The 22,897-nt window shown below is 36.0% G+C and overlaps 4 protein-coding genes across 5 annotated transcripts; all 4 read left to right on the top strand.

Annotated features, from left to right (window-relative positions):
* Nucleotides 1-1,484: 1,484 nt before the first annotated feature.
* Nucleotides 1,485-9,008, top strand: LOC111312880 (uncharacterized). The gene is made up of 18 exons (XM_022913580.2): nucleotides 1,485-1,748; nucleotides 2,227-2,366; nucleotides 2,491-2,608; nucleotides 3,010-3,117; nucleotides 3,217-3,338; nucleotides 3,483-3,563; nucleotides 3,942-4,106; nucleotides 4,187-4,253; nucleotides 4,332-4,486; nucleotides 5,104-5,268; nucleotides 5,354-5,425; nucleotides 6,471-6,591; nucleotides 6,687-6,959; nucleotides 7,096-7,199; nucleotides 7,286-7,495; nucleotides 7,577-8,200; nucleotides 8,322-8,477; nucleotides 8,685-9,008. The coding sequence occupies exons 2-18, from the start codon at nucleotides 2,250-2,252 to the stop codon at nucleotides 8,751-8,753; spliced, it is 2,727 nt and encodes a 908-aa protein (XP_022769315.2). The 5' UTR covers nucleotides 1,485-1,748; nucleotides 2,227-2,249; the 3' UTR covers nucleotides 8,754-9,008.
* A 1,104-nt stretch (nucleotides 9,009-10,112) lies between these two features.
* On the top strand, nucleotides 10,113-13,665 carry LOC111312877 (cytoplasmic tRNA 2-thiolation protein 1). The gene is made up of 10 exons (XM_022913576.2): nucleotides 10,113-10,403; nucleotides 10,556-10,670; nucleotides 10,787-10,929; nucleotides 11,098-11,217; nucleotides 11,952-12,064; nucleotides 12,144-12,236; nucleotides 12,337-12,377; nucleotides 12,541-12,607; nucleotides 12,695-12,806; nucleotides 12,973-13,665. The coding sequence occupies exons 1-10, from the start codon at nucleotides 10,305-10,307 to the stop codon at nucleotides 13,135-13,137; spliced, it is 1,068 nt and encodes a 355-aa protein (XP_022769311.1). The 5' UTR covers nucleotides 10,113-10,304; the 3' UTR covers nucleotides 13,138-13,665.
* LOC111312879 (uncharacterized) lies at nucleotides 13,337-14,474 on the top strand. Its single transcript, XM_022913579.2, has 3 exons — nucleotides 13,337-13,464; nucleotides 13,667-13,727; nucleotides 13,873-14,474. The coding sequence occupies exons 2-3, from the start codon at nucleotides 13,700-13,702 to the stop codon at nucleotides 14,250-14,252; spliced, it is 408 nt and encodes a 135-aa protein (XP_022769314.2). The 5' UTR covers nucleotides 13,337-13,464; nucleotides 13,667-13,699; the 3' UTR covers nucleotides 14,253-14,474.
* A 1,414-nt stretch (nucleotides 14,475-15,888) lies between these two features.
* Nucleotides 15,889-22,448, top strand: LOC111312876 (L-ascorbate oxidase homolog). Of its 2 annotated transcripts, XM_022913574.2 has the most exons (8): nucleotides 18,238-18,434; nucleotides 18,523-18,632; nucleotides 19,802-20,072; nucleotides 20,729-20,831; nucleotides 20,930-21,275; nucleotides 21,362-21,727; nucleotides 21,806-21,884; nucleotides 21,991-22,448. In XM_022913574.2, the coding sequence occupies exons 1-8, from the start codon at nucleotides 18,297-18,299 to the stop codon at nucleotides 22,201-22,203; spliced, it is 1,626 nt and encodes a 541-aa protein (XP_022769309.1). In that variant the 5' UTR covers nucleotides 18,238-18,296; the 3' UTR covers nucleotides 22,204-22,448. The 2 variants fall into 2 exon arrangements, with proteins under 2 accessions (XP_022769310.1, XP_022769309.1); XM_022913575.2 differs by lacking the exons at nucleotides 18,238-18,434; nucleotides 18,523-18,632 and adding an exon at nucleotides 15,889-16,110.
* Nucleotides 22,449-22,897: the final 449 nt, after the last annotated feature.

Genomic DNA, 22,897 nt, shown 5'->3' with positions numbered 1-22,897 from the left:
ATACTTAGCCACCTCCCAATTGAACATGATCCACGATAAGATTGGTGTACAACATGGGGTTAGCCAGTGCATGGCAGAGTCTGCTCGATCTGACAGGTCCCCCTGATTTTGGGCCAGAGTCATTCCAATAAGATCGTGACATTCCAACGAGATGTTGGGGTCCTCTTTTAAGATTGGCCGGCCCTATTGCTGAAGTTACTGTTTGCGATCAAATGCAAATCACAAAGTCTATACGAAGGAATACGATCCACCAAATATTCTGAAAGATAAAAGCGACAGCGAAATTATTTGCCATGTTTTAAAAATAATAATATCAATTAAAATATTGAAATTATGAAGTAAGTACTCTACCTACCAAAAAACATAAACTATAGGAGCAGTTTCGACAACTGACCAAATCAATCAGTGGAAATTGGCAAATACGGTTTATTAAATAAGATTTCCTTTTTTTATTATTTTTCTTAATAATTGAAGAACAATCAACCTCTGTTTGATTCATGAACATAGCAAAAAGTCAATCCATAGGTGGTGAATGCTTTTTGCTGCCTGTTTCAATTTCGTGCAAAGGATTGCTTTATATTTGGATAAATATTAATAAAAAAAAATGTATATGAACTTTTAGATAGTTAAAATTAATAAAAAAAAATTAATAATTATTATTTGAATAAATAGTAAAAAATAAATTATTTTAATATTTTTTTCAATTATAATTTTTTAATAAAGTAACATATAATATACAAAAATATTTTTATATTATTTAACTTATACAAATAAATCTTTTTGAGCAAAATTAAACATATTTAATATAAGATATTTTAGTTAATTATTGATTTACTTTTAATTTTATATTTAATTCAATATTTTAATTTATTTTGATAATAATTTAGTTTGATTTGTTGTTAAAACTTAAAAAATTATAAAATATTTATAAACTATGATATTATATAAAATACTTATAAAAGAAAATTATATTTACAAAAAATATCAATTATATAATCAAATCTAATATTATAATAAAAATATAGATATAATAATCTTTTCATAAATTTTTTTTTTACTTTTATTTTCTTTGTTTTTCCTTCAAATTAAGATATTAAAAAAATAAGGATTAAAAAAATCAAATGTTATTGAATTTTCACTTTTTTTAATTAAAAATTTATTCAAACAAAAAACTATTTTTTCTATTTTCATAATTTTCTTTTATTTTTCTTTCATTTCCTTCCTCTTTCCTATTTACTATTTGCTATTTACTATTTAATCAGTCATGATTTTGATAAGTAAAAATATTTAAATATTATTTTATTTGTTTTCTTTCATTTTTTAAAATCATGAATTGACTTCTGGCCAAAAAAACAAGTCATGAATTGACTTATCATCGTTCATGTTTGACTGGGCTAGGCTTTAGCATAGCGACATGGGCTGGCTAGTTATTAAGCCCAAGAAAACGACTAACACAAACGATGTCGGATGGGGAAAATCTCTCCGTCCGCATCACGCTGTGCACCCCCTCTTGGTCTTGGTCTAGGTCTAGAATCTGTAGATTCTTCTGGAATCGACTAGCTCATAAACAGGCCACATTGGCATCGTCGTAGCCAAACTCAGCTTGCCCGACCCGTTGCGATTTAGCGAACCCTAAAATTAACCCGTCCGGTTCGAACACATTCGATTGCTTTTTCTTCAATCAAATCGATTTCTCAGTTCCGTTCGGATTTTAACCTCTCCGATTTCGACTTCGGCACACCAATTAGGTTCGTGCTCTCTGGTTCCCTTATTATTTTCTTCTAGGTTCTTCGATTTGAACCTCCCGTTTAGCCTTACCGTTTTATAGGGTTTGATTTAATGCGCATTTTTATGATTATTATTTGTCTTAAATGATTTTGATCTTATGTGATTTCGTCGAGGTTCTTCGATCCGACGATTGCTCTGTAATTGTTCGTTGATTGATGTTATCTTCGATTCTTTTGTTGCGTTTGGCATAACATCTATTATCAGTATTTTTGCATTTCTTCTTTTCCTTTATATTAAAATACAATTGAATAAATGTTGGTTTTCTTTATGCAAACATGTACCTTAAAATGTAGGAAATTTGACTTTTGTTGACCTTGGCTGTTGATTTGTTGTGATTGCAAAATCTATTGGAGCGGCTGATGGTAGTTTACTTTAGCAATTTGAATTAGGGAAAACCTTAATGGAAATAATAGTATTACTTCTCTTTTGCTGTTCCAGGCTTTGGTTGCTGTGGAACTTCTATGGCGGATCAGCACTCTAATGAAGGTTCAAGTTCTGGGGAATCTTCAGATTCACTTGTTGAGCTCAGGATCAAGACTCTAGATTCACAGATTGCTAGTTTTCTTGTTGACAAGAATGTAAGCGTTTCATTTAAGCATGGACATTCTCAAAAATTACCAGCTGTCAGTGCATCTTTAATTTTTAAGAAAATTGTGCCTCATCCAGCTTTTAGTTAACCCCTTCTTACTGGGATGAATTCAGACACCAGTTTCATCATTCAAGGAGAGAATAGCTAATGCACTTGGTGTCCCAGTTGGTCAGCAGCGGCTGATTTTCAGGGGAAAGGTCTTAAAGGACGATCATCTTCTCTCTGCATATCGTATCCTATTGTTTATATTGCTAGATAATTTCATTGACATAAGTTAACCAAATTTGTTCTATATTAAAGATTTTCAGTTCTGCAGTTTGCTGCCAGACTAGCCATTACTTTCTTAGATGCCATGTTCATGAGCAGTAGTATCTCTTCTATGTAATCTTAAGCTTGGCTTGTATAATGTGTGGCTTAAATACTGGATAGGATCTTTGTGGTAAAGCAATGCCTTGTCTTTAAAGTGAGATTTGGTTGCTTGTTAGTAATTATAACAATCAAAAAAGGGAATTGAGATGCTCTCTTTTCTACTATCGCTGAAGTGATATGATTATCACAACATCAAGTGCCAGTTTGTGACTGTGTCCTATGCTGTGGTTCATGTTATGCTCTATATCCTTTACTGTTTTTAGATGTTGAGAATGGGCATACATTTCATTTAGTTGAAAGGCAGCCAGCCCAATCACAGGCTTCATCTGATACAAATTCAGGAGAGACAAATGGAAATAACAGCAATCGAGGTATGTATATGTACATCAGTGCTTGTCTGGTCTGTGTAATTTGGAACATTTTATTAAAAGCTGCAGCCAACAAGAGTTAATTGAACCATGAATTGGCAGGAAATGATGCTAATGCAGGCATCCCTCGTAATCGAGTTGGTCAGATTTCACACAGTGTGGTTCTTGGGACCTTTAATGTTGGAGATCAAGGTGAAGGTGGCATTGTTCCAGAGCTTACTCGGGTGAGTACTCTTACTCTTTTTATTTGTGAAGCATTTCTGTTAAGTTAAGTCTGTTTCATAATTTTTGTTTGTTAATTGACATGTGAAATCAGTGAATGTGAATGATGTTGATTATTATTTCATTCTTTGTTGCATGACTTATAGGTTATCGGGGCAGTTTTAAATTCTTTTGGAGTTGGAGGGCAGTCTGCTGCTACTGGTATCACTACACAGTCTTCAACCTCTGTGAGTAATGCTTGATTTCAACTTTTGCTTTGCTGAAAGTTAACAAGTTAAATTTGAATTTGGGTGGCGTAGAAAAGCCATGATTAATTGTCTTCATCACTAGGTGCAATGGATGCACACATTTCCCCCTAAGCTTCCTATTGCCAACTGCTTCATGATGAATATCAATTCTTTGCTGATTTTCTTTTGTACGCTATTAACTGTAAAGTATATGTCAATGATTCAAATGTAGCATGAGGGAAACTATAAAATAATGTGATGGTGTAATGGTTTTTAAGTAATTATTGATTTTACTTTCAGTTTCTTAATTGGATAGTTATGTGGAATGATCAAAGTTATTAAATGATCTATGCATATTGTTAAAATGCTATCTTTCAGGCTCCTCAAGGAAATGAAATGGATGGAGCACGTGGTGGTGGCGAGAACCAAGCTGGAAATCAGACACAGTCACAATCATTTCCTGGTCAATTGTTTCAAGTTGGTCCTCAAGTTATTCCAATCCCTCTGACTTCAGCACCAATACCTGTTCCTTCACTTAATTCGGTAGTACATATGAACTTATTAATTTTTTAACAGATTATACTTTGATTGTTATCTAATTCCATCATTTTCTTTTTCTTCAGACAATTCCTGATTCTTTAAATACTCTCTCGGAGTTTATGGACCGCATGGAGGCACATTCTCCAAATGGTGATAGCACAAAAAGGCATTAACTCATACATTTGTTTGAAAATTGTTGCAGTGACTAACTGCTGCTGCATTACGTAGGCTATCAGCCATACACATCTACGACTAACAGAAGAGACCAACCAAGGGTAGTATTACCGTCTGATGCACGGGGTTTGCCGACACTTGAAGCACTGAGCATGGTAATGCGACATGCAGAACAGCTTCTCAGCAGTCATGCTATTGCTGCATTGTCTGTAAGTGTCATGCCATAGCATGTTTCCCTTGTTTACTGTCTTCTGGAATGTTTGAGGCTTTTTGTTGTGATGAAATGTTTTATGAAATTGATGTTGGGATTCATATGATATCTGGGATACTATTTTGTATGTATAATTTTTTATCCTTGTATTTGTTTTACGCTGAAATCGATGTTAATTCTCTTTCACGTGTGCATTCTGACTGATTACCCAATCTACCCTCACTCATTCCAAGAACCCAGGAGAAGGAGATTATTATATTCTGAATTGCGACGTCCTCGCTTCCGTCTGGAGCAATATGCTTGGTTTATGATATATAACAGTTTAGGACATGTAAAATTACTGGGCTTTCTCTGAGTGAAGCTTTTGTATGTAATGTAATTCATAATTACATGTAAATTGCGGAAGCTGAACGAGACATTCACAAATCATATGATTTGTCAGTCCATAATCTAAGTTTTAGTGGCTCTAATGAAGATGAATTATGAAGTGCCTATATGTATAATTAAGGATTCTTTACACCGTATTAATTTCCCATTCCTTTTCTTTCTCCCTTTCAAGTGTGAAGATTTTATTATCTGATTCTATGTATGTTTAATTTGCTACAATTTTTGTAGCATATTGCAGGACGCTTAGAGCAAGAGAGGGATTCTTCTGAACCTTTAGTGAGGGAGCAAATTCAAACAGAATCAGTGCAAGTGGGTCTTGCAATGCAGCATTTAGGTTCCCTTCTTTTAGAGCTTGGGCGAACCATATTGACGCTGCGCATGGGGCATTCTCCTGTATGATGCTATTATCTCTTGTATTGTTATTCTCTGTTGTCATTGAATAATAACATCTCACTAAAACTTTTCATGTAATTCACAGGCAGAATCTTCAGTCAATGCTGGGCCCGCAGTTTATATATCTCCTTCAGGGCCAAATCCTATAATGGTTCAGGTGTACTAAAAATTTGTTTACATTATGTCAAGTTGGTCAAATAACTGCAAAATCCTGCTAATATACCCTATTGTTATATGGTAATTTTTAAATACGTGATTATCAGAGCAACTCTGAGCAAATCAATTAAGCATTGCATACTTTCATGCTATGCAATATCTGTTTTTCTGTTAACTGCTATTCACAGATAGCTAAATTGAAGAGAATGATATTCAGCTGCTCTCTCTAGGTATATTTAACTAGCTATAGGGATGTACCGTGGAGCATATGTTTTAGCGGTTTTACTTTAAGTTACATATTAAAAATATCTTATGCTATTGAGACATAAAAAGCAATTTTCTTTTAAGAACTGAGAATTAATAGAAAGAGATGCTGGCATATGAAAAAGCAGGGAGTTTTGAGATGTAAAAACTTGCATTTAACTTTTCTAAGATATTATTGTTAGTTGTATTAAACTTACATTTTTCTTAGTACAGACATTATACTTCAACAGTTATTATAACTTCCTCGTTGTAAGAGTCTCATATATTATGCATCAGACAGTTTGGTATCCTTAATTCTCTTATTTCTTGAATCTATCCATTTTGGATCCAAAAATGAACTCTCCCTCGAATTTTTCAGATTTTGAGACACATTTGAATTCAATAAACTAATATAGAAGTATAAGTTGCCAAAATGAAAATAAAAAAATAAAAAAAAATAGAGGGGGGTGCCTGAAACATTTATGAATTAAATTTTCTAGTTAATTCAAGAGTTTGAGCTCTCTTTGGAATCCTATGAATGATGCATGCATTGATTTGTACACAACTTGCATGTTTTTTGAGTACAGACAATATACTTCAACAATTGGTATAACTTTCTTGCCTTGAGAGTCTCTTATACCATACATTCATCAGTTTGTATGAGATGCGATGGCCTGAAACATTTATGAATTAAATTGCCTAGTTAATTCAAGTGTTTGAACTCTCTTTGGAATCCTATTAATGATGCTTGCATTGATTTTGAATCCTATTAATCATGCATACATTGATTTGTTTATTTGCAGCCTTTCCCCCTTCAAACCAACTCCCTCTTTAGTGGTTCCCAGTCTCCATCAAATCCTCTGACTTTAGGTCCTGTTGGTACTGGAAATGCTCCAAGGCACATAAATATCCATATACATGCTGGTGGGTAAAATCTGCTTCCTACCAGACTGTAATTTTCTTTCTCTTTAAATTGAAGGTAAGTGACTTCCATATTTAATAATTATCATTATTATCAGGCACCGCACTGGCACCTGTGGTTTCAGCAGTTGGTAACAGAACAAGCAACGGGGAAGGGGTGCAAGGAGAACATGGTAATAATTCTGGTTCTGGTTCAATGCGGGTTCTTCCTGTGCGAAATGTTATTGCTACTGCTGTCCCAGCACGTTCTACTAGTGCTGCATCCAGTGCAGCCCCCACTGATTTGTCACTATCCTCTGTTATTGCTGAAGTCAATTCAAGACTTAGAAACTTTGTTAGTAACATGCAGGGAGAAAACCAGGTTGAATCAGGTAGCTGGCAATTAATTGTTTTCAGATTCTAATAACTACAATGTTATGTGTTGATATGGTATCTCTGGTATTTAAGGTCAAAGAAGAAACTGATAAATATATATATATATATGTGTATGTATATTGTCTGGTGCAGGTAATAATGCTGGTATTGGACAGTCCAATAATATGGTTGCTAGTGGAGCTGGGGATTCTAGTGTTGCATTACCAGCAGATGTTCTTGAAACTGAAGAACAGAAGGTGTGCTTTGTTCACAATAAAATGATCTTATTAGCAACTATCTGTTTAGTGTCTCTGACCAGTACTCTGTTACTATTAATAATCAGTCACAACCTCAAAATGCTGAAGGAAGTAACAAGATTATGGAGAGTGGTGAGAGTTCAAAGGTTGTAACCGGCACAGTTGGATTTCCTCCAAGTTCAAGTGGAGAACTCTTGATAAAGTCAGAAGACCCATCAGGAAGTGTTGTGAGATCCAGTGAGGAAAATACCAAACCTGTACCACTTGGATTGGGGTTGGGGGGGTTGGAACGCAAGGTGTGATGATCATTTCTTACTTTATTCTAAATCATTTTATGTTATTTTATTGAAAATGATATATGGTATCATTGTGGTCAGAGACGAGTCAAACAGACAAAATCATCTCTCAGTACTGGTGATAGTGGAACAACTAGTTCTTCTTTTGATCCGAACTTGAGTGCTAGAATGACTGGCCAGCAGATTTTGCAGTCACTTGCATCTCGGAGCTCTTCTATGAATAGGGTGGAACAAGATGTTTCCTCATGTAATCCAGGTGTTCAGAGTAGTAGATTGTCAGGAGCACAAAGTTCTGATGATCAATTAGATGCTGCTAATGCTGTTTCTCAAGTTCTTCAAAGCCCTGCATTAAATGGCTTATTAGCTGGGGTTTCAGAGCAAACTGGTGTGGGTTCACCAGATGTTCTTGGGAACATGTTGCAGCAACTCACTCAAAGCCCGCAAATTATGAACACTGTCAGTCAACTAGCTCAGCAGGTTGATAGCCAGGATATTGGAAACATGTTTTCTGGATTGGGGGGAGGCCAAGGTGGTGGAATTGATCTGTCACGGATGGTCCAACAAATGATGCCTATTGTCTCTCAGGCTCTTAGTCGTGGGACATCTGTACCTCCGCCATTCCCTGCTGTAGAACCTAAATCACAGGTTCAGCATGATGGGAGGAAGTCAAGTGCAGCTGATAAACTTTGTGATTGTGATTATCAGGTTTATTTTTTGGATAATTTAGATTTTAAGGTTTACTTTTGTCACATAACAGTTAATTAGTGTGTGATAGTAAGAGACGCTGACAAGGGGGTTGTTGTCCTGTCTTATATATTTCATCTAGGATAATATTCAACAAACGGCTCGGAGGATTGAGCAATCTAATTCATCCGGCGAAGTCTTCCAGGCTGTTACTGAAAATGCAGTTCAGGTATATGGCAATGGGAGGAATGCTGAAGAACTTCTGAATGAGTTGTGTGGTAACCAGGGTCTTGCCAAGGTAAGTTCTCTGGCCAAGAGATTTTTCATGCTTGCCTATATTGTCTAATTGTGCTTCGTCTCAGTTGGACCCGCTTGTGGTTAAAAAATTGCTTGCATTTTGGGGAGAAAGAAAAGGGGTTAAACAACATTGTCCTTTTAATCTGCCTGCCCAAATTTTCTTGATGATTATTATATGGAAACTTATAATATTTTCTGGCATGTTCAGGAATACACAGAGATGCTACAGCAGGATTTAAGGCGAAGATTTCAGGATAAATCTGAGGACAAGTGTTAGCTCTTCGTTCTGAAAGTTAAAATTACAATTCATAGAAGTTCTGGACGTACTGCAGCTAATTACCTCCTGTACTGGGGTCATTTTCTCTGTTTTTTGGCTCGTACTCAGAATCCATGTATAAACTTAGGCTTCTGGGGGTTTGTTGGATATGCTGTTTAAGTTACATTTGATCTGTTTGTTTCAAATGTACTTTTTGGTTAATTGTGTATCAAATTGGAATTTTGATTATAACCGTAAACTGTCTTTCCTGTCAAATGATATTAAGTTCCAGTAGCATTGCTTTAGGCTGGAATCGACGAAAACCCAGACCTGTTTATGTCTTCTTTCAAGTAATCGTCTAGTTTTAAACTGGGGTCAAATAGTTGCAATGGTCTTCTTTTTTTTCAAGGGAAAAAGAAACAGGAAAATTACTATCGCAGGTAGGCGGAGGAAGTGAATCCTCCTGTATTTGTTCAAAATTTTATATTATATTTGATGCATAGCATCGTTGATAAGATATGATAATTATTTAATATTTTATTTAATTTGTATATAAAAAGAAGAATAAAAATTACAAAAAGGATTAATACTTTATGGGATTAATTAATTTTCATCAAGCGGAGGTGATTAGTTTTTAATTTATTAGATTAAAATTACATATTTAATTATATTTTTAAAAATTATATCAATAATTTAAATTATATAAATTAAAAAAAATAATTTTAATAAATAAATAAATTATTTTATTATAATTTTTACATACATTAAATATAAAATAAAATGATATTATTTAATTTAATTTAATTTATAATATTATATTATATTATTTTATTATAGTTTTCTGTATCGATTTTAATATCTAATTAATCGAGATTGTTTACTATTTGTAGCACATGGGTATACGTTTGGGCTACAAGAATGGTAGAATTACTTTCGTTTGTCTGAATAATTTGCACTTGTTTATTAATCTTCAACTACTGTGTACCCTAAATGATTGGGTCCAAAAAGCCCAAGCCTAAGCCCAATCTAATGAATTTAATACTTTCATTTAATATTAAACTTGTTAAATTCCAAAAAAGCCCAATCATTTAGTATGCCTATCTAAAGACTTGGGCTTTTTTTGTGCCAAAAAACTTACTAATGAATCATAATCATTAACATTAAACATATTAAATGAGTTGTAAACAGGAAGAAAAAGATTGGGCTTTTTCGTTTTTGAGTTTGGACTTTTTGTCTTGGGCATGACCGAAGAAATTGGAACAAATGGACCTATTTGAGCCTTATCAAATTACATTGGGTCCGATCCAAACCATACGAGACGCTGTGCCTTTTTTCACTCTCCTTGTTACTTATATTATGTCGTTTTTGTTAAAGACTTTTATACTTTTGGCTTTTATTTTCTAGTTTCTTCTCTCTTATTGAATGGTTGTTTTTTTTTTTTTTTTAAATTCGCTTTCTGATTTTTAAGCCCTGCCTGAAACTCGTGCCTTGTGAAAGCAGCAAAACCCTTAACGGAAACGAACCAATCCCCGTTGAACTGTCAGTTGTTCCTATCAAAACATCTGGCAATTTATGGAAGCCGATACAAAGCCAAAGAAATATGGACCTCGGCTTTGTTGCATTTGTAACCAGCGAAGAGCTGCCCTCAAAAGACCCAAAACCCTAGAGCAGGTAACTTCTTAAACTTCCCTTCATTATGCTAATTCAATTTCAAACAGGCATCGAATTGAGGATCACTTGGTTTGTTTCAATCTCTTTTATCTCTTGAATTTGAAATTCTTTTTTTTTTTATTATTATTACTAAAATTATGCTTTGGTTAAAGATATGCAAGGAGTGTTTTTACGAGGTGTTTGAGGAGGAGATTCACCAGGTAATTATGGAGAACCAGCTGTTCAAGCCTGGTGAACGTATTGCTATTGGCGCCTCTGGTGGGAAAGGTTAATTTCTTTCTTTCCTTCTTTGTTTAAGCTGAAACCAAGCTCCATAGACTGTCATAGCAACAAGTTTATAATTCTTATTATCCTTCTAATATCTACTCCTGGGGTTGACTCAGATTCGACAGTCCTTGCTTACGTGTTATCAGAACTGAATCGACGACATAACTATGGCCTTGATCTTTTTCTTTTGTCTGTTGATGAGGGCATTACTGGGTACAGGGATGACTCGCTTGAAACTGTCAAAAGAAATGAACTTCAGGTCAATTTTGTCTGTCATGTTGAATTTTTCCAAAACATATTCTTGTTGCTTCTAAAGTAGATAAATTTTTAGTTGCTGGCTTCCTTGCTAACTGTTTCAAGCTTTGTTTTGAAACATTTTCCTCTCAATTTTCTGATAGTATAATTCTTATTATTGTTTGTTCTGCAGTATGGGTTGCCACTAAAAATTGTGTCTTACAAGGATTTGTATGGATGGACTATGGATGAAATAGTAAAGATGATTGGCTTAAAAAATAATTGTACATTTTGTGGTGTTTTCCGCCGCCAGGTATTGTTTTCTAAAACCCTGAATTCATAACAATGTTTTTGCTGGTTTCACTCTTTTGCTACGTCTGATAGGCTATATGCATGTTTGTACCAAAGCTATGTAATTAGATCTTGATATCTGAATTTTAAGATGGGGCATTCCTTTTTGTGTATATATAGTGTTTCTGTGAAAACCCTTAAGTTTTATAACTTGCAGCTACTCATTATCTTTCTCATTCTACCCAACCAAGCCCCATAGGTGTAATTTTTTGTCCTTATGTTAAATGTGTTTTTAGTTTTTACAGTGGTATATTTATGGTGAGAATTCCTACCTTTTTTCCTTTCTCTTTAAGCATGGTTTAATTTGCATTAGGCATGGTTTCTTTTATCTGGAATTTGTTGGTTCTCCCTCTATAAAAACTGGCTCATTGTCCATTTTGTTGATTTGAACTTTGTATTAATAAATTATTAAACAACTACAGCCATCAATTCCAATAAAGGATGTTTATACACAATTTATAGATTGTGAACAAAAAAGGCCAAACAAGTCATCAAGGGATGCATGTTCACAATCTAGATTGTTTATATACAAAGATAGTGAACATTCCAATGTAGTTATTCCAATGTAGATTGGAATGTTCACTACCTTTGTATATAAACAATCTATTCCAATGTAGTAATTACTATCTTTGTAGCACTTGCATTTGTGTTATAGTTTAGGATAGAATGACTTGTTTGGCCTTATTTTTGTTAAAGGCCCTTGACCGAGGTGCTGCATTGCTGAAAGTTGACAAGGTTGCTACTGGACATAATGCTGATGATATTGCTGAAACTGTTCTGTTGAACATATTACGAGGTGATATTGCTAGGTAATGTATTGAGTGTGCTTTTTGTTTTCTTATGAACATCTTGATTATTAAGCTGAGATAATGGCTTTTACTTGTGCAGATTGAGTAGATGCACTTCTATTACTACTGGTGAAGATGGACCTATTCCAAGATGCAAACCTTTTAAGTATACCTATGAGAAGGAGATTGTGATATATCCTTGAAATGCTCACTGTTTTGAAAGTTTTGATTGTGAATTTATTATATGAGCATTTCATTACACTTGGCTGCCAAAACCTTAACAAGATCTCCACGTATGCTTATTTCAAGAAGCTGGACTACTTCTCTACTGAATGTAATTGATTCTACCATTCCCTTTCGTGCCTTTTTCAATTGTTTATTTAGAATATGGTTGCTTCAGCTGTCAAGCTCCTTTTCTTAAGGTTTATGTTTAGATGGTATTGCATGTCTATATTGTCTATTACTCTAATCACAGAGTGGTGTTGTTAAAATTTCAGGCATTTATTCTCCAAATGCATATCGTGGTTTTGCTCGTGAATTCATAAAAGATTTGGAGAGAATCAGGTTAATACCTTCTTGTTCCCACTCTAGTATCACTTCTATCAAGTTTTAAAATTTTGTAGTTTTTTACTGTTATGGCTTACTTTGCAGGCCTAGGGCTATACTTGACATCATTAAATCGGGGGAGAATTTTAGAATTTCCACTTCCACCAAAATGCCTGAGCAGGGAACCTGCGAACGATGTGGTTATATTTCCAGCCAGGTGACAACTGCTTGTACCTTGCTGACACCTTAGATGTCTGAAACTTTGACATGCATTTGATGTGCCAGATCTTTTATAAAGTTCTGCCTTCTATTGAAGTACTTTAAGCACTAATAGCTGTCTGCAATATGATTAAAACTGATTCAATCTTATACATGGTATACAGAAATGGTGTAAAGCTTGTGTCTTGCTGGAGGGGCTGAATCGGGGTTTGCCGAAGCTTGGCATTGGTCGTAGTCGAGGCCTAAACAGTGATGTTAAGAAAGATATAAAACAAGGCGGTGGCACAGAAAGTATCGAGAGCAAACAATGTGGTAGTTTGGACTTCTGATGCAGAGTGTAGGCATCACCTAAGTTTTGGTTTGTTTGTGGAATTATGCAAAGTTGTCAGATTGGCCACCATTCTCTGTTGACTTCTTCTCCGGAGCGTCTAGGTGAATGATTAGGCACAAAATGCAGTTCATTGCACCCTTTCGACTGCTAGAAAGAGACATAGAATTGGGAGAGCTGGTGTTTAGTCAAAATTTTGGATGAGGGATCGATTGATTATTAATTATTATGTAGCAATGAATATAAGAGATGTGGACAGGGAATTCTTATGCATTTGGAGGTCATGTAATAATCGGAAAAAGCAACTCTGCTGTAATGATTTCCGCAGGTCAGAGGCTGGTCCTGTTCTCCATTTTCTGCTATTGGACGCTATTCCCTTTTCTTTTCTTTTTATTTTTTTTGTAATTTTTAGAAATTTATTGTAATATTCTTGGATTAACTTTCAATTATACTTTGTGATTGATACAATTCTCGTTAAACACCAAAACCAACTACTTACTGATTAAGGGAATTTTTACTTATTTTTTCAGATACTGGAACATTAATTTAGCTTAAAATCTCAAATGCAGAATCAACTGCCGGAGACGGCCGGTATGTACCCTAAAAAAAAAGAGATTGGGCCAGACTGGGGCCCAATCAGAATCATAAAGGGCTAAAGGCCCAAAGCTAATTGCCCATGGCCTATACGACTTAAACTAAACGCTGATTAAGTTGCCGTTTTGTTTCTTAATTTCAGTCAAGGGCAACATTTCTAGGTCAGAGATTCTTTCTTCAGCACCGGTCACGCCCATGTCTTCATCGGCACCGCCAGACGCGTCCACCACCGGCCAAAAAGGTAGAAAATCGCTTGGGTTTTTGAAAAATGCGGTGAAATACAAACACAACTTCATTCAGTTGTTCGCCATGACCGGGATTTTGCTGCTGAGCATGCGATCATTGGGCCAGAAATACCGCATCCACGACCTCCAAGAGGACACCGCTGCTCTCAAGCAAGAGCAGGAAGCTCTCACTGACCGCATGAAGAACATCAAACGTGGCCTCCTCCACGAGGCCTCTCTCGAGCCCTCTGGTCGCTTCGCTTCCCGCCTCCGCCTCCTCTTCGGCGACGATAATTAGACTCAACTGAACCCCCTCTCAGTGATTTTCCTTAAACAATATCTTTATTATGTCCTCTATAATGTTCAGAGATGTTTTGCGCTTTTTCTCTTTGGGTTAGTAATATTTTTTAGAATCTTTCCTGAATCTGCGAAATGCTCTTTGATTTGCTTATGTTTTTGGTTGGGTTTCTATGATATGAACAAGATTTGATTAAATTTCAATTGGTTGACGTTTTGAGAAGGTCTCATGCTAGAGTTTGTTCTGTTTGTTTTGTCAATCGAATTTAGCCCTTTAGCATTAAGGGTCTATCCATTTAGTTGAATAGAAGAGTTATTCATGTCTGTAAGTGTCTGTGACACATGAATTTCCATATTGATTCTGCCTAGGTTTAGATAATATGTCATATTTTGCTCCAATCAATTAAAAAGTTGCAGAAGTTGAAAATGATGAGGTTTGGAAACATTTTTGTTGTTTAATGTCTATTGAACACTTCAAAGGAAAATAGGATCACAGAGAATTAAGAGAAGTTGGTTTCTTTTTGAGTTGCTGAGTAACAAAATCTGTGTTATTCTATGTGTCTAAGTATATGGAGAAGGTGGCCTAACATGGCTACTTACGTGGAATAATTATTTAGGCATCTGAAAGATTCACTTTTAGCTGAACCGGTTAGTTGCATTGTGGAGATTGTTGGATACAGACTTACAGGTATCAACAGAATTTCTAGTGATCCTGTGAACATCAATCCTGGCTCAAAATGGGGTTTAAGTGTAAGGATTTTTGGCTTGTAATTGTTTCCTTTGGTCTTTATTGTTTGCTGCCTCTGGCGGTTGTTATACTTGTTATTCTTGGGTAATAAAATTTCAATTATCCAAAAAAAATCACTTTTAATTCTTATTGATGCCTTGTCTTCCCAGCGGCTGCTGTGGGCTAAGAGTGGAAGAAGTCCATGAGGACCAAAAATGGCTTTCTCAGTAGAACATTTTGCAAGTTAGTTAACTAATGAACACCCTATTGGCCAAAAAAAAAAAAAAAAAACTGATGAACACCCTTGGTTTTGTGTTATTAGGAGTTGGGTGTCCTATGGCCATGGGCAAGGCTCTTAATGGAGCCTGATTCATCATAAACTTATAGCTCAGTCTTTCTATTTTTTCCTTTTCCTTTTTGTTTCTTTTGTTTTTGGTGTTCTTTGGAAGGAGTAAATTTATTGTCTTCCTGTTGTGTTAATGATGATGGTGTATATGCAGATCCATACATAAGTGAGACTATTTTTAGTATTTAATCTGGCTAGATGGTATCCTTTGCTTCAAGCAGAGATGTGCTTAATATGTAAAAGCACTCGATAGATTTCTGTTTGAAGCCAACTTGCTCACTTGCTTGGTTGCTCTTGCTGTGCATTCAAGCCTTATACATTCTGAAAACTCACTAGGACCATAAGTGTGTAGATCTCGAGGGCTATCTGTCAAGTGCAACATCATCCCAAATCTCGAATAAGTTGGGACTTCCATGCCTAAACCCAATAATCAGGCTTTCCCTTCTTTTAAGCTTGGATGAATGATTGAATAATTTGAGTTGCTCCCAAGATACTCTGACTCAGCTCTCTTGTTTTTATATTTTCATTATGAGTACTTAGTTGTTCTATATTTGTTAATTGCCATCCCCATTAAGAGTGTGAGTCAAGATTAATATTGAAATGTGGAACTGATGATGGTGTTTTTGTAATGCGATAGAATTATAATCTATGAGCAGAAATGATATCCAAATGCCAAATCAGCGGAGTTGACATTTATAGACGATCCGAGCTGCGAAATCTGCATGTTGCACTTGGCTTCTTGTCAATTCCATGGCTTATACAGGCAGTAGCCTGTATGGTAAGAAGGTACGTGCCCAGTAATTGCGGGTTGATTGGTCCTGCTAACCTAGTAACCTATGGAATTTCCAAATAAATCTGAGCAAATATATCATCAAAATTGTTACTATATTTTATAGGTTGCTATTGAAATTCAATTTTAAAGCATGTAGTGGGTTATGGTAATGGATGAGATCCATCCAAGGTCTTGTAATTTGAGTTTTAGGCAATTATTCAAGCCTTTGCAATGATGGCACATGCTACTAAGACTGACCTTACGGACGTGGGGGCGTGGGGACGTTGCCTTGGAAATTCATGGCCATTCATTCATGGACGTTTTTGCCAATGCTAGCATTTTTTTTTCCTTTCATGGTTTCATTATATAAATATATATGTATATATATATATATATATATATATATATTTTTTTTTTCTCTTTCTCTTGGCGTATGTTCTGGTTAAAGTCCCAATCAAAATAATTGGGTTTTGCACATATTACCACCTTAGGAAGATCTAAAGTCTAAGCCAAGATTTAATTACACTATGGGATTAAGATAAGGTAAATGCAAAGATTGACGTAAGGTTGAAGGGTAATGATAGGCGCTATGTTGCTTCCAGTTCACCAAAGCAAGCCGCCGTGGTAGCTCATTATCCGAAGTCACTGGAAAGTAAAAGTGAAAGTTATGGTCGGATCTCTTTTCAGTGAGTAATTTTTAAAGTCATTTTGTTGAAAGGCGTTTTCTGATTATTTGGATTAGAGATTGAATGCGAGATCTGATTGATCAATTATAACAAATTTGAAATTAGACAAATGTTATTGGGTTGACTCAAGAACTTGTTGAGTCAAGATTGCTGCAATGCAGGGGTGAGTTTTCAAAATTAGTTTGCTGCTTCTTTCTCATAAATTCGGCGAAAGCTGCTAATTTCAACTCTCTTTTACTCCCTAAGCTGCTGTTAAATTCAATTTTGCTCTGACTGCAGTTTTCTTATTCTGCCAGCCCTGGCACTTTAATTAAGGTTCCCAGCTAGACTCCAGCATGGTTTGTTATGACAATGACTATTCGCATTTCCAGTTAGGATTTGAAAGCATAAAACAAATTTGATTGCCTTCATTATTGGAACAAAATGTTTTTCATAGTATATATTCAAAAATGTTTTAATGGCAATGGTCACTGATTGTTGTCGGCACTTGCTCCTAGGAAAATCCAAGACTCACCAAGGCTAAAATATTTAGATATGCCAATACTGTCACAATCGCCGAAATTAACACGCTCTAATTTTATTGTTTTCTTCCCCCATCCCCTGTAAACGCCATCGACGGCAACATTTTGTAGAAAATAAGGATTAAGCAGCTTTATGTACATTACTAATTTGAGATTCTATTATTAGCAGCTTTGCCAAAAATGAAAATTTGCTCTAATACTAATATCAACAGGCCCATTTCAAGCTTTCTATAGTCAATGAGCCATTTGCCAGCCTAAGAAGATAGCCTCAAAAACATCCATCCATCAAAGCCTGCCATATTAGAGTTTGACTCAGCCAAGTCAGTAAGTCACGATCCTACTCCTTGTTACTGCATTCCCTGAATTGTTAAGAGATTCGTAGACAAAGTGCTTGTGAATAGTTTCACAAGGACCATAATAAGTTACTATGCTTAAGCAGAAGAAACCAACAAAAGATTAGATTGGATTATTCAAACAAAAACAGCAATAAATAAAAATGGAAAAGAAATGTGAGATCGTAATGGGGGCCCTTGCCCTTGCCTTTGCCTGTTTAACCTCTTCACGTGCAATCCCTGTTTCAAAACAAAATAAAACAAAGCACCCACCAGCACCTCTACCACCACCAGTGTTTTGCAAGAACAAAAACAAAGAACCCAGACCCATGTGGGAGACAAGCACATTCACAGTTCAAATAGTCTGCTAATGTAAGGATCCCAGTCCACCACCGACACTTCAATTCTCTCTCTCTCTCTCTTTCTTTTTAATTTCCTATTCCCAACTTTTCCCTCCTTTTTTTCCTTTACGGCTTACTTCGCTTCCACACATCACCTCCTACTCTGTACCCCACTTAAAATATTGTGCCATCCCTCATCATTCACTGCTCCTTCCTTCCAACCTCTTTCTTTTAAAATCTCCTTCTTTTTCTTTCTTTCACATTCACTACATTACGACTAAGACCCAAAAAAGGAGTCTCTTATTTTCTTTGCCTCCAAAATGCGGCTTCATTTGGCGGTGGGACTGTTTTGTGCCACAACATGTCTTTTTGCCATTGCCGGGGCTGAAGATCCTTACAGGTTCTTCAGCTGGAATGTTACCTACGGTGACATTTACCCTCTTGGCGTTCGTCAAACGGTAAGCCTTCAATAATCTGATTCATTTTGATTGATAGTCATTGATCTATATGACAATGATGCTGATAATATTAGTTACCTTTTCCCAGGGGTTTCTCATCAATGGGCAATTTCCTGGCCCTGATATACACTGTGTTACCAATGACAATCTCATTATCAACGTGTTTAACAACTTAAACGAGTCTTTTCTCCTTTCCTGGTAAGATCCAATCATCCGATGTTCTCTCCACAAAGATTTTAAGGGCAACTTTTTACGCACCCTTTCTCTTTAAAAAGACGAATCTACCCCAACATGACTCTCTTATTTCGCTGCCATATGGGGGTATATTTGTTATCTACTTGCATTCTTCCGACGACCATCCGCCTTAGCCGCTCACTAAGCAACTTGTGTTTTTTCTTCCCCAAAGTTTGCTTTAGATTTGTGATTAAAAGAATGTCTGATCGAGCCGCCGGCTCATTCACGTTAGTTTTCCGTGCCATTCTTGTCTTCTTTCCTGGAGTGCCTATAGAGAAAAACATCCATATGGCTGGCGTCATGGTAGAAATGGCTTTAACGGACCCGGGTCATTTCATTTCTTAATTATAGTGCTATATACTACAATTCATTTATTTTTCTGCAAAACAAGATTGTCCACGGAATTGGTACTCCTCACCGTTTGTCGGGTTATTAGTTGAGCATATGAGTATCGTTTTCAGTGTTTAGTATCAGTGTATAACTAAGCAAGTTCTCTGCTTGGCAGTAATTAGATAATGACTTCTCCATGATTGAGAGATAACTAATCAAGTTCTCTGCTTTGCTGTAATTAGAAAACGACTTCTCCAGGATTGACAGATACAGCATTTACTTGTTGAATTTATTGCAAAAGTTGAATGGCCCTTTATCGACCTAATTAAAGCCCACTGATCATCCATGATCCTAGTGGTCGATTTATTGTTAGCTGTCTGCCACACCAAAAAGATATGGAAGGTGCTCGGGTGGATTAGGAATTTTTGGATAGAGATCATCTGGACCCAGAAAAGGAAGATATTAGTCTTATCATATTTAATATTTTGTTTATCTGGAAGCTATTTGACCTGTCCAAAATTTCGTTTCTACATGTTTTTGCCTTGGATAGATGGTTCATTTATGAACTTGCAACTAAAATGCTTGACACTCAATCAAGTAAATGTCGACTATTATGTTATTGGCCCTGTTGCAAAGTTGTAAAGAGTAGAAAAGTTATACTTCTCTAGAGGTAAATGGATACAACAAACGGATTAGAGTTTAGCATCTCAAAGCGGTGAACTTCATGAAAGATGCTGTTTAAAATTTGCAAATACTAGTTATAGTTGTTAATTTTGTAAATTATGTTGAAACGGTAAATGTAGGAGTGGAATCCAACAGAGAAGGAATTCTTTTGAAGACGGTGTATATGGAACAACCTGCCCTATTCCACCAGGAAAGAACTTCACATACATTCTTCAGGTCAAGGACCAAATAGGAAGCTTCTATTACTTCCCTTCTCTTGCATTCCACAAAGCTGCTGGTGGTTTTGGAGGGATCAGGATCCTTAGCCGACCACGGATTCCGGTTCCCTTCCCAGATCCTGCTGGGGATTACACTGTTCTTATTGGAGATTGGTACGAGTCTAATCACACGGTAATCATCCTACATTTTTCTAAACCTTGGTATATTTAAATTTGCTTCTTTTAGGTGGAAAAATGCATGATATTCATAACTGTAGGCGTGGGGTATACAAAAATTTGACATGATGGGATCACTGAGTGTCTGGGTATTGTAAATGTGTCGGCAACATAAAGGAGTTGGATAAACGAAGTAAATGGGCTTTATTTGACTATTCGATGCTATGGCTTTGGTGCCTTTTGACAGCTGGATTTCCGGACTGGCCCTTATCTTTGTCATTTCTTGCTACGTTTAAACTTGGGTTTTATTTTGATTTAATTAAACATAGTCTAAAAAGGCATTGCATAACTTGTTATGATGTATGTCAAAGTGATAAATTTTCTCTCTTTTTTTTTTTTCCTAAGTCCTAACGATGAAGCTTCATCCTCAATTATCCAAAAAACATAAGCTTATAATAGTTTCCTGGGATGTTCAACTCATGTCCTATAGCATATTTAGTGTTCTAGTAATGTATTCAACCTGTAGCTTGACATCTTGGTCCGGTGCATGTCATAAAGTTTCTATAAACAATTTGAAGTTAAATTAATGATTCTAATAGCTGCATTAGATTGATTTTATTGAAGTTGAGATAGTCTAGTCTGGCTAATAAGGAATTAAATGTGCTTCTGCAGGTTTTAAAAGCTCATCTGGATGGTGGTAAGAAGCTGCCTTTCCCTGATGGAATCCTTATCAATGGTCGTGGACCTGGTGGTGCCTCCTTCAATGTTGAACAAGGTATATAGTCAGTCTAGTACTCAAAATCTAATCCACCTAAACTTTGATGCTGAACAATGAGGTTCTAGCATAAACATGTTGTGCATCATCTATTGCAGGAAAAACCTACAGGCTTAGGATATCAAATGTTGGATTGCAAAATTCTCTCAATTTCCGCATCCAAAACCACAGGTTGACTTTGGTGGAAGTGGAGGGAACACACACTCTGCAAACTACCTACTCTTCAATAGACATTCACCTTGGCCAATCATGCTCTGTTTTATTTACAGCTGATCAGCCCGCACAAGACTACTACATTGTGGTCTCCTCTCGCTTCACCAACCCGGTCCTCACCACTACAGGAACTCTTCGTTATAGCAATTCTGCTGGCCCTGTATCTGGTCCTCCTCCTGGCGGACCTACGATCCAAATTGACTGGTCTTTGAACCAGGCCCGCTCTATCAGGCATTTTCCCAAGTCAACCAAACACTTTCTGGCAAACAACTCCTTATTGTGTTCTAATCTAATTATTCGCATGTTCCTATTTTCAGGACTAACCTTACAGCAAGTGGACCAAGGCCTAATCCACAGGGGTCATACCACTATGGTCTCATTAACACAACCAGAACTATCAGACTTGCAAATTCTGCCGGTCAAGTTAATGGCAAGCAAAGATATGCAGTTAACAGTGTTTCCTTTGTTCCAGCAGATACTCCTCTTAAACTTGCCGACTATTTCAAAATTGAAGGAGTTTTTCGCATAGGAAGCATATCCGATAATCCTTATGGCGGAGGGATATACCTTGACACTTCAGTTATGAACGCTGACTATAGGGCTTTTATTGAGATTGTATTTCAGAATGATGAGGACATTGTACAGAGCTGGCATCTTGATGGCTACTCATTCTTTGTTGTTGGGTAAGCACATCATTTCACCTGAATAACCCAAAAAAACTTAAGCTGATAAATTTATTTCTAAACCATCTTTAAATGCAGTATGGATGGAGGGCAATGGACAGCAGCTAGTAGGAACGGATACAACCTCCGTGATGGAGTTTCACGTTGTACCACTCAGGTAACAAATCAAATGGATCTTCATTTGGCTCATTTTAATATTCACTTCTCCTACCAAAATAGACAGGAAGAACAAGATTTTGATATTTGATACGCCATGAGTGCAGGTGTATCCCAAGTCATGGACTGCCATTTATGTTGCACTTGACAACGTAGGAATGTGGAACTTGAGGTCTGAGTATTGGGCAAGACAGTACCTTGGACAACAGTTTTATGTACGTGTGTATACAACCTCAGCTTCACTCAGGGATGAATACCCGATCCCCAAGAATGCACTACTTTGCGGTAGGGCTAGTGGCCGAAGCACCCGACCCTTGTAAGCTAGCATAGAATAAAGGACCTAGACTTGGGTAGAGAAAACCTGTCCAGCTCAGGTGGATGAAGATTGAATAGCAGAGTTTTGCCTTATAATCTTATTATTTAGCCCATTAATTGTGCTAATGTGAGCATGTATGATTAGAACTTTAAAATTAATAGACCTCAGCTCGAGGTCGCATTCTTTCTTACTATAAATTTGTATTCCGACCATTAATTATTATCATATCATAGTTTATTGTTATGTTTGTTAATCAAGTATTAAATTAACCTAATGTAATGGTTGCAACAGCTTTGGCATGAATTCAGCCAAATTTGTTTGTTTCTAATATGCATTTCAACTTTCCAATCGTTGATGGTACTGCTTTCACATACAAGGAACACGGAAAATTCAACGAAGTTAAACGAGCAGCCCTCGAGTATAATCAAATTTAATGTTACTTTAAATGGTTTTTTATGTTAATAAAGGATCACATATTTTTCCATAAAAAATCACAAAATTTGTTAAGCAGATAATTTCAAAATTTATTTTTAAATCATACAATATATATTTTTATCAATTTTGTATCTAAATATGTATTTAACTTGTAATAAAAGTGAAAAATAAATCAACGCAAAACTGGGATGATTTCACTGATCCTAAATTAAGCCTGGATCATTTGAACTTTTGTCCAATTTGTGGGTCAAACACAACTTAAT

This window comes from Durio zibethinus, chromosome 1 (genome assembly GCF_047325235.1).
Source record: "Durio zibethinus cultivar Kanyao isolate XHJ-2024 chromosome 1, ASM4732523v1, whole genome shotgun sequence".
Classification (NCBI taxonomy): Eukaryota; Viridiplantae; Streptophyta; class Magnoliopsida; order Malvales; family Malvaceae; genus Durio; species Durio zibethinus.
Note: the sequence above shows the minus strand (reverse complement) of the source record. Positions and strands in the feature narration are given on the sequence as shown.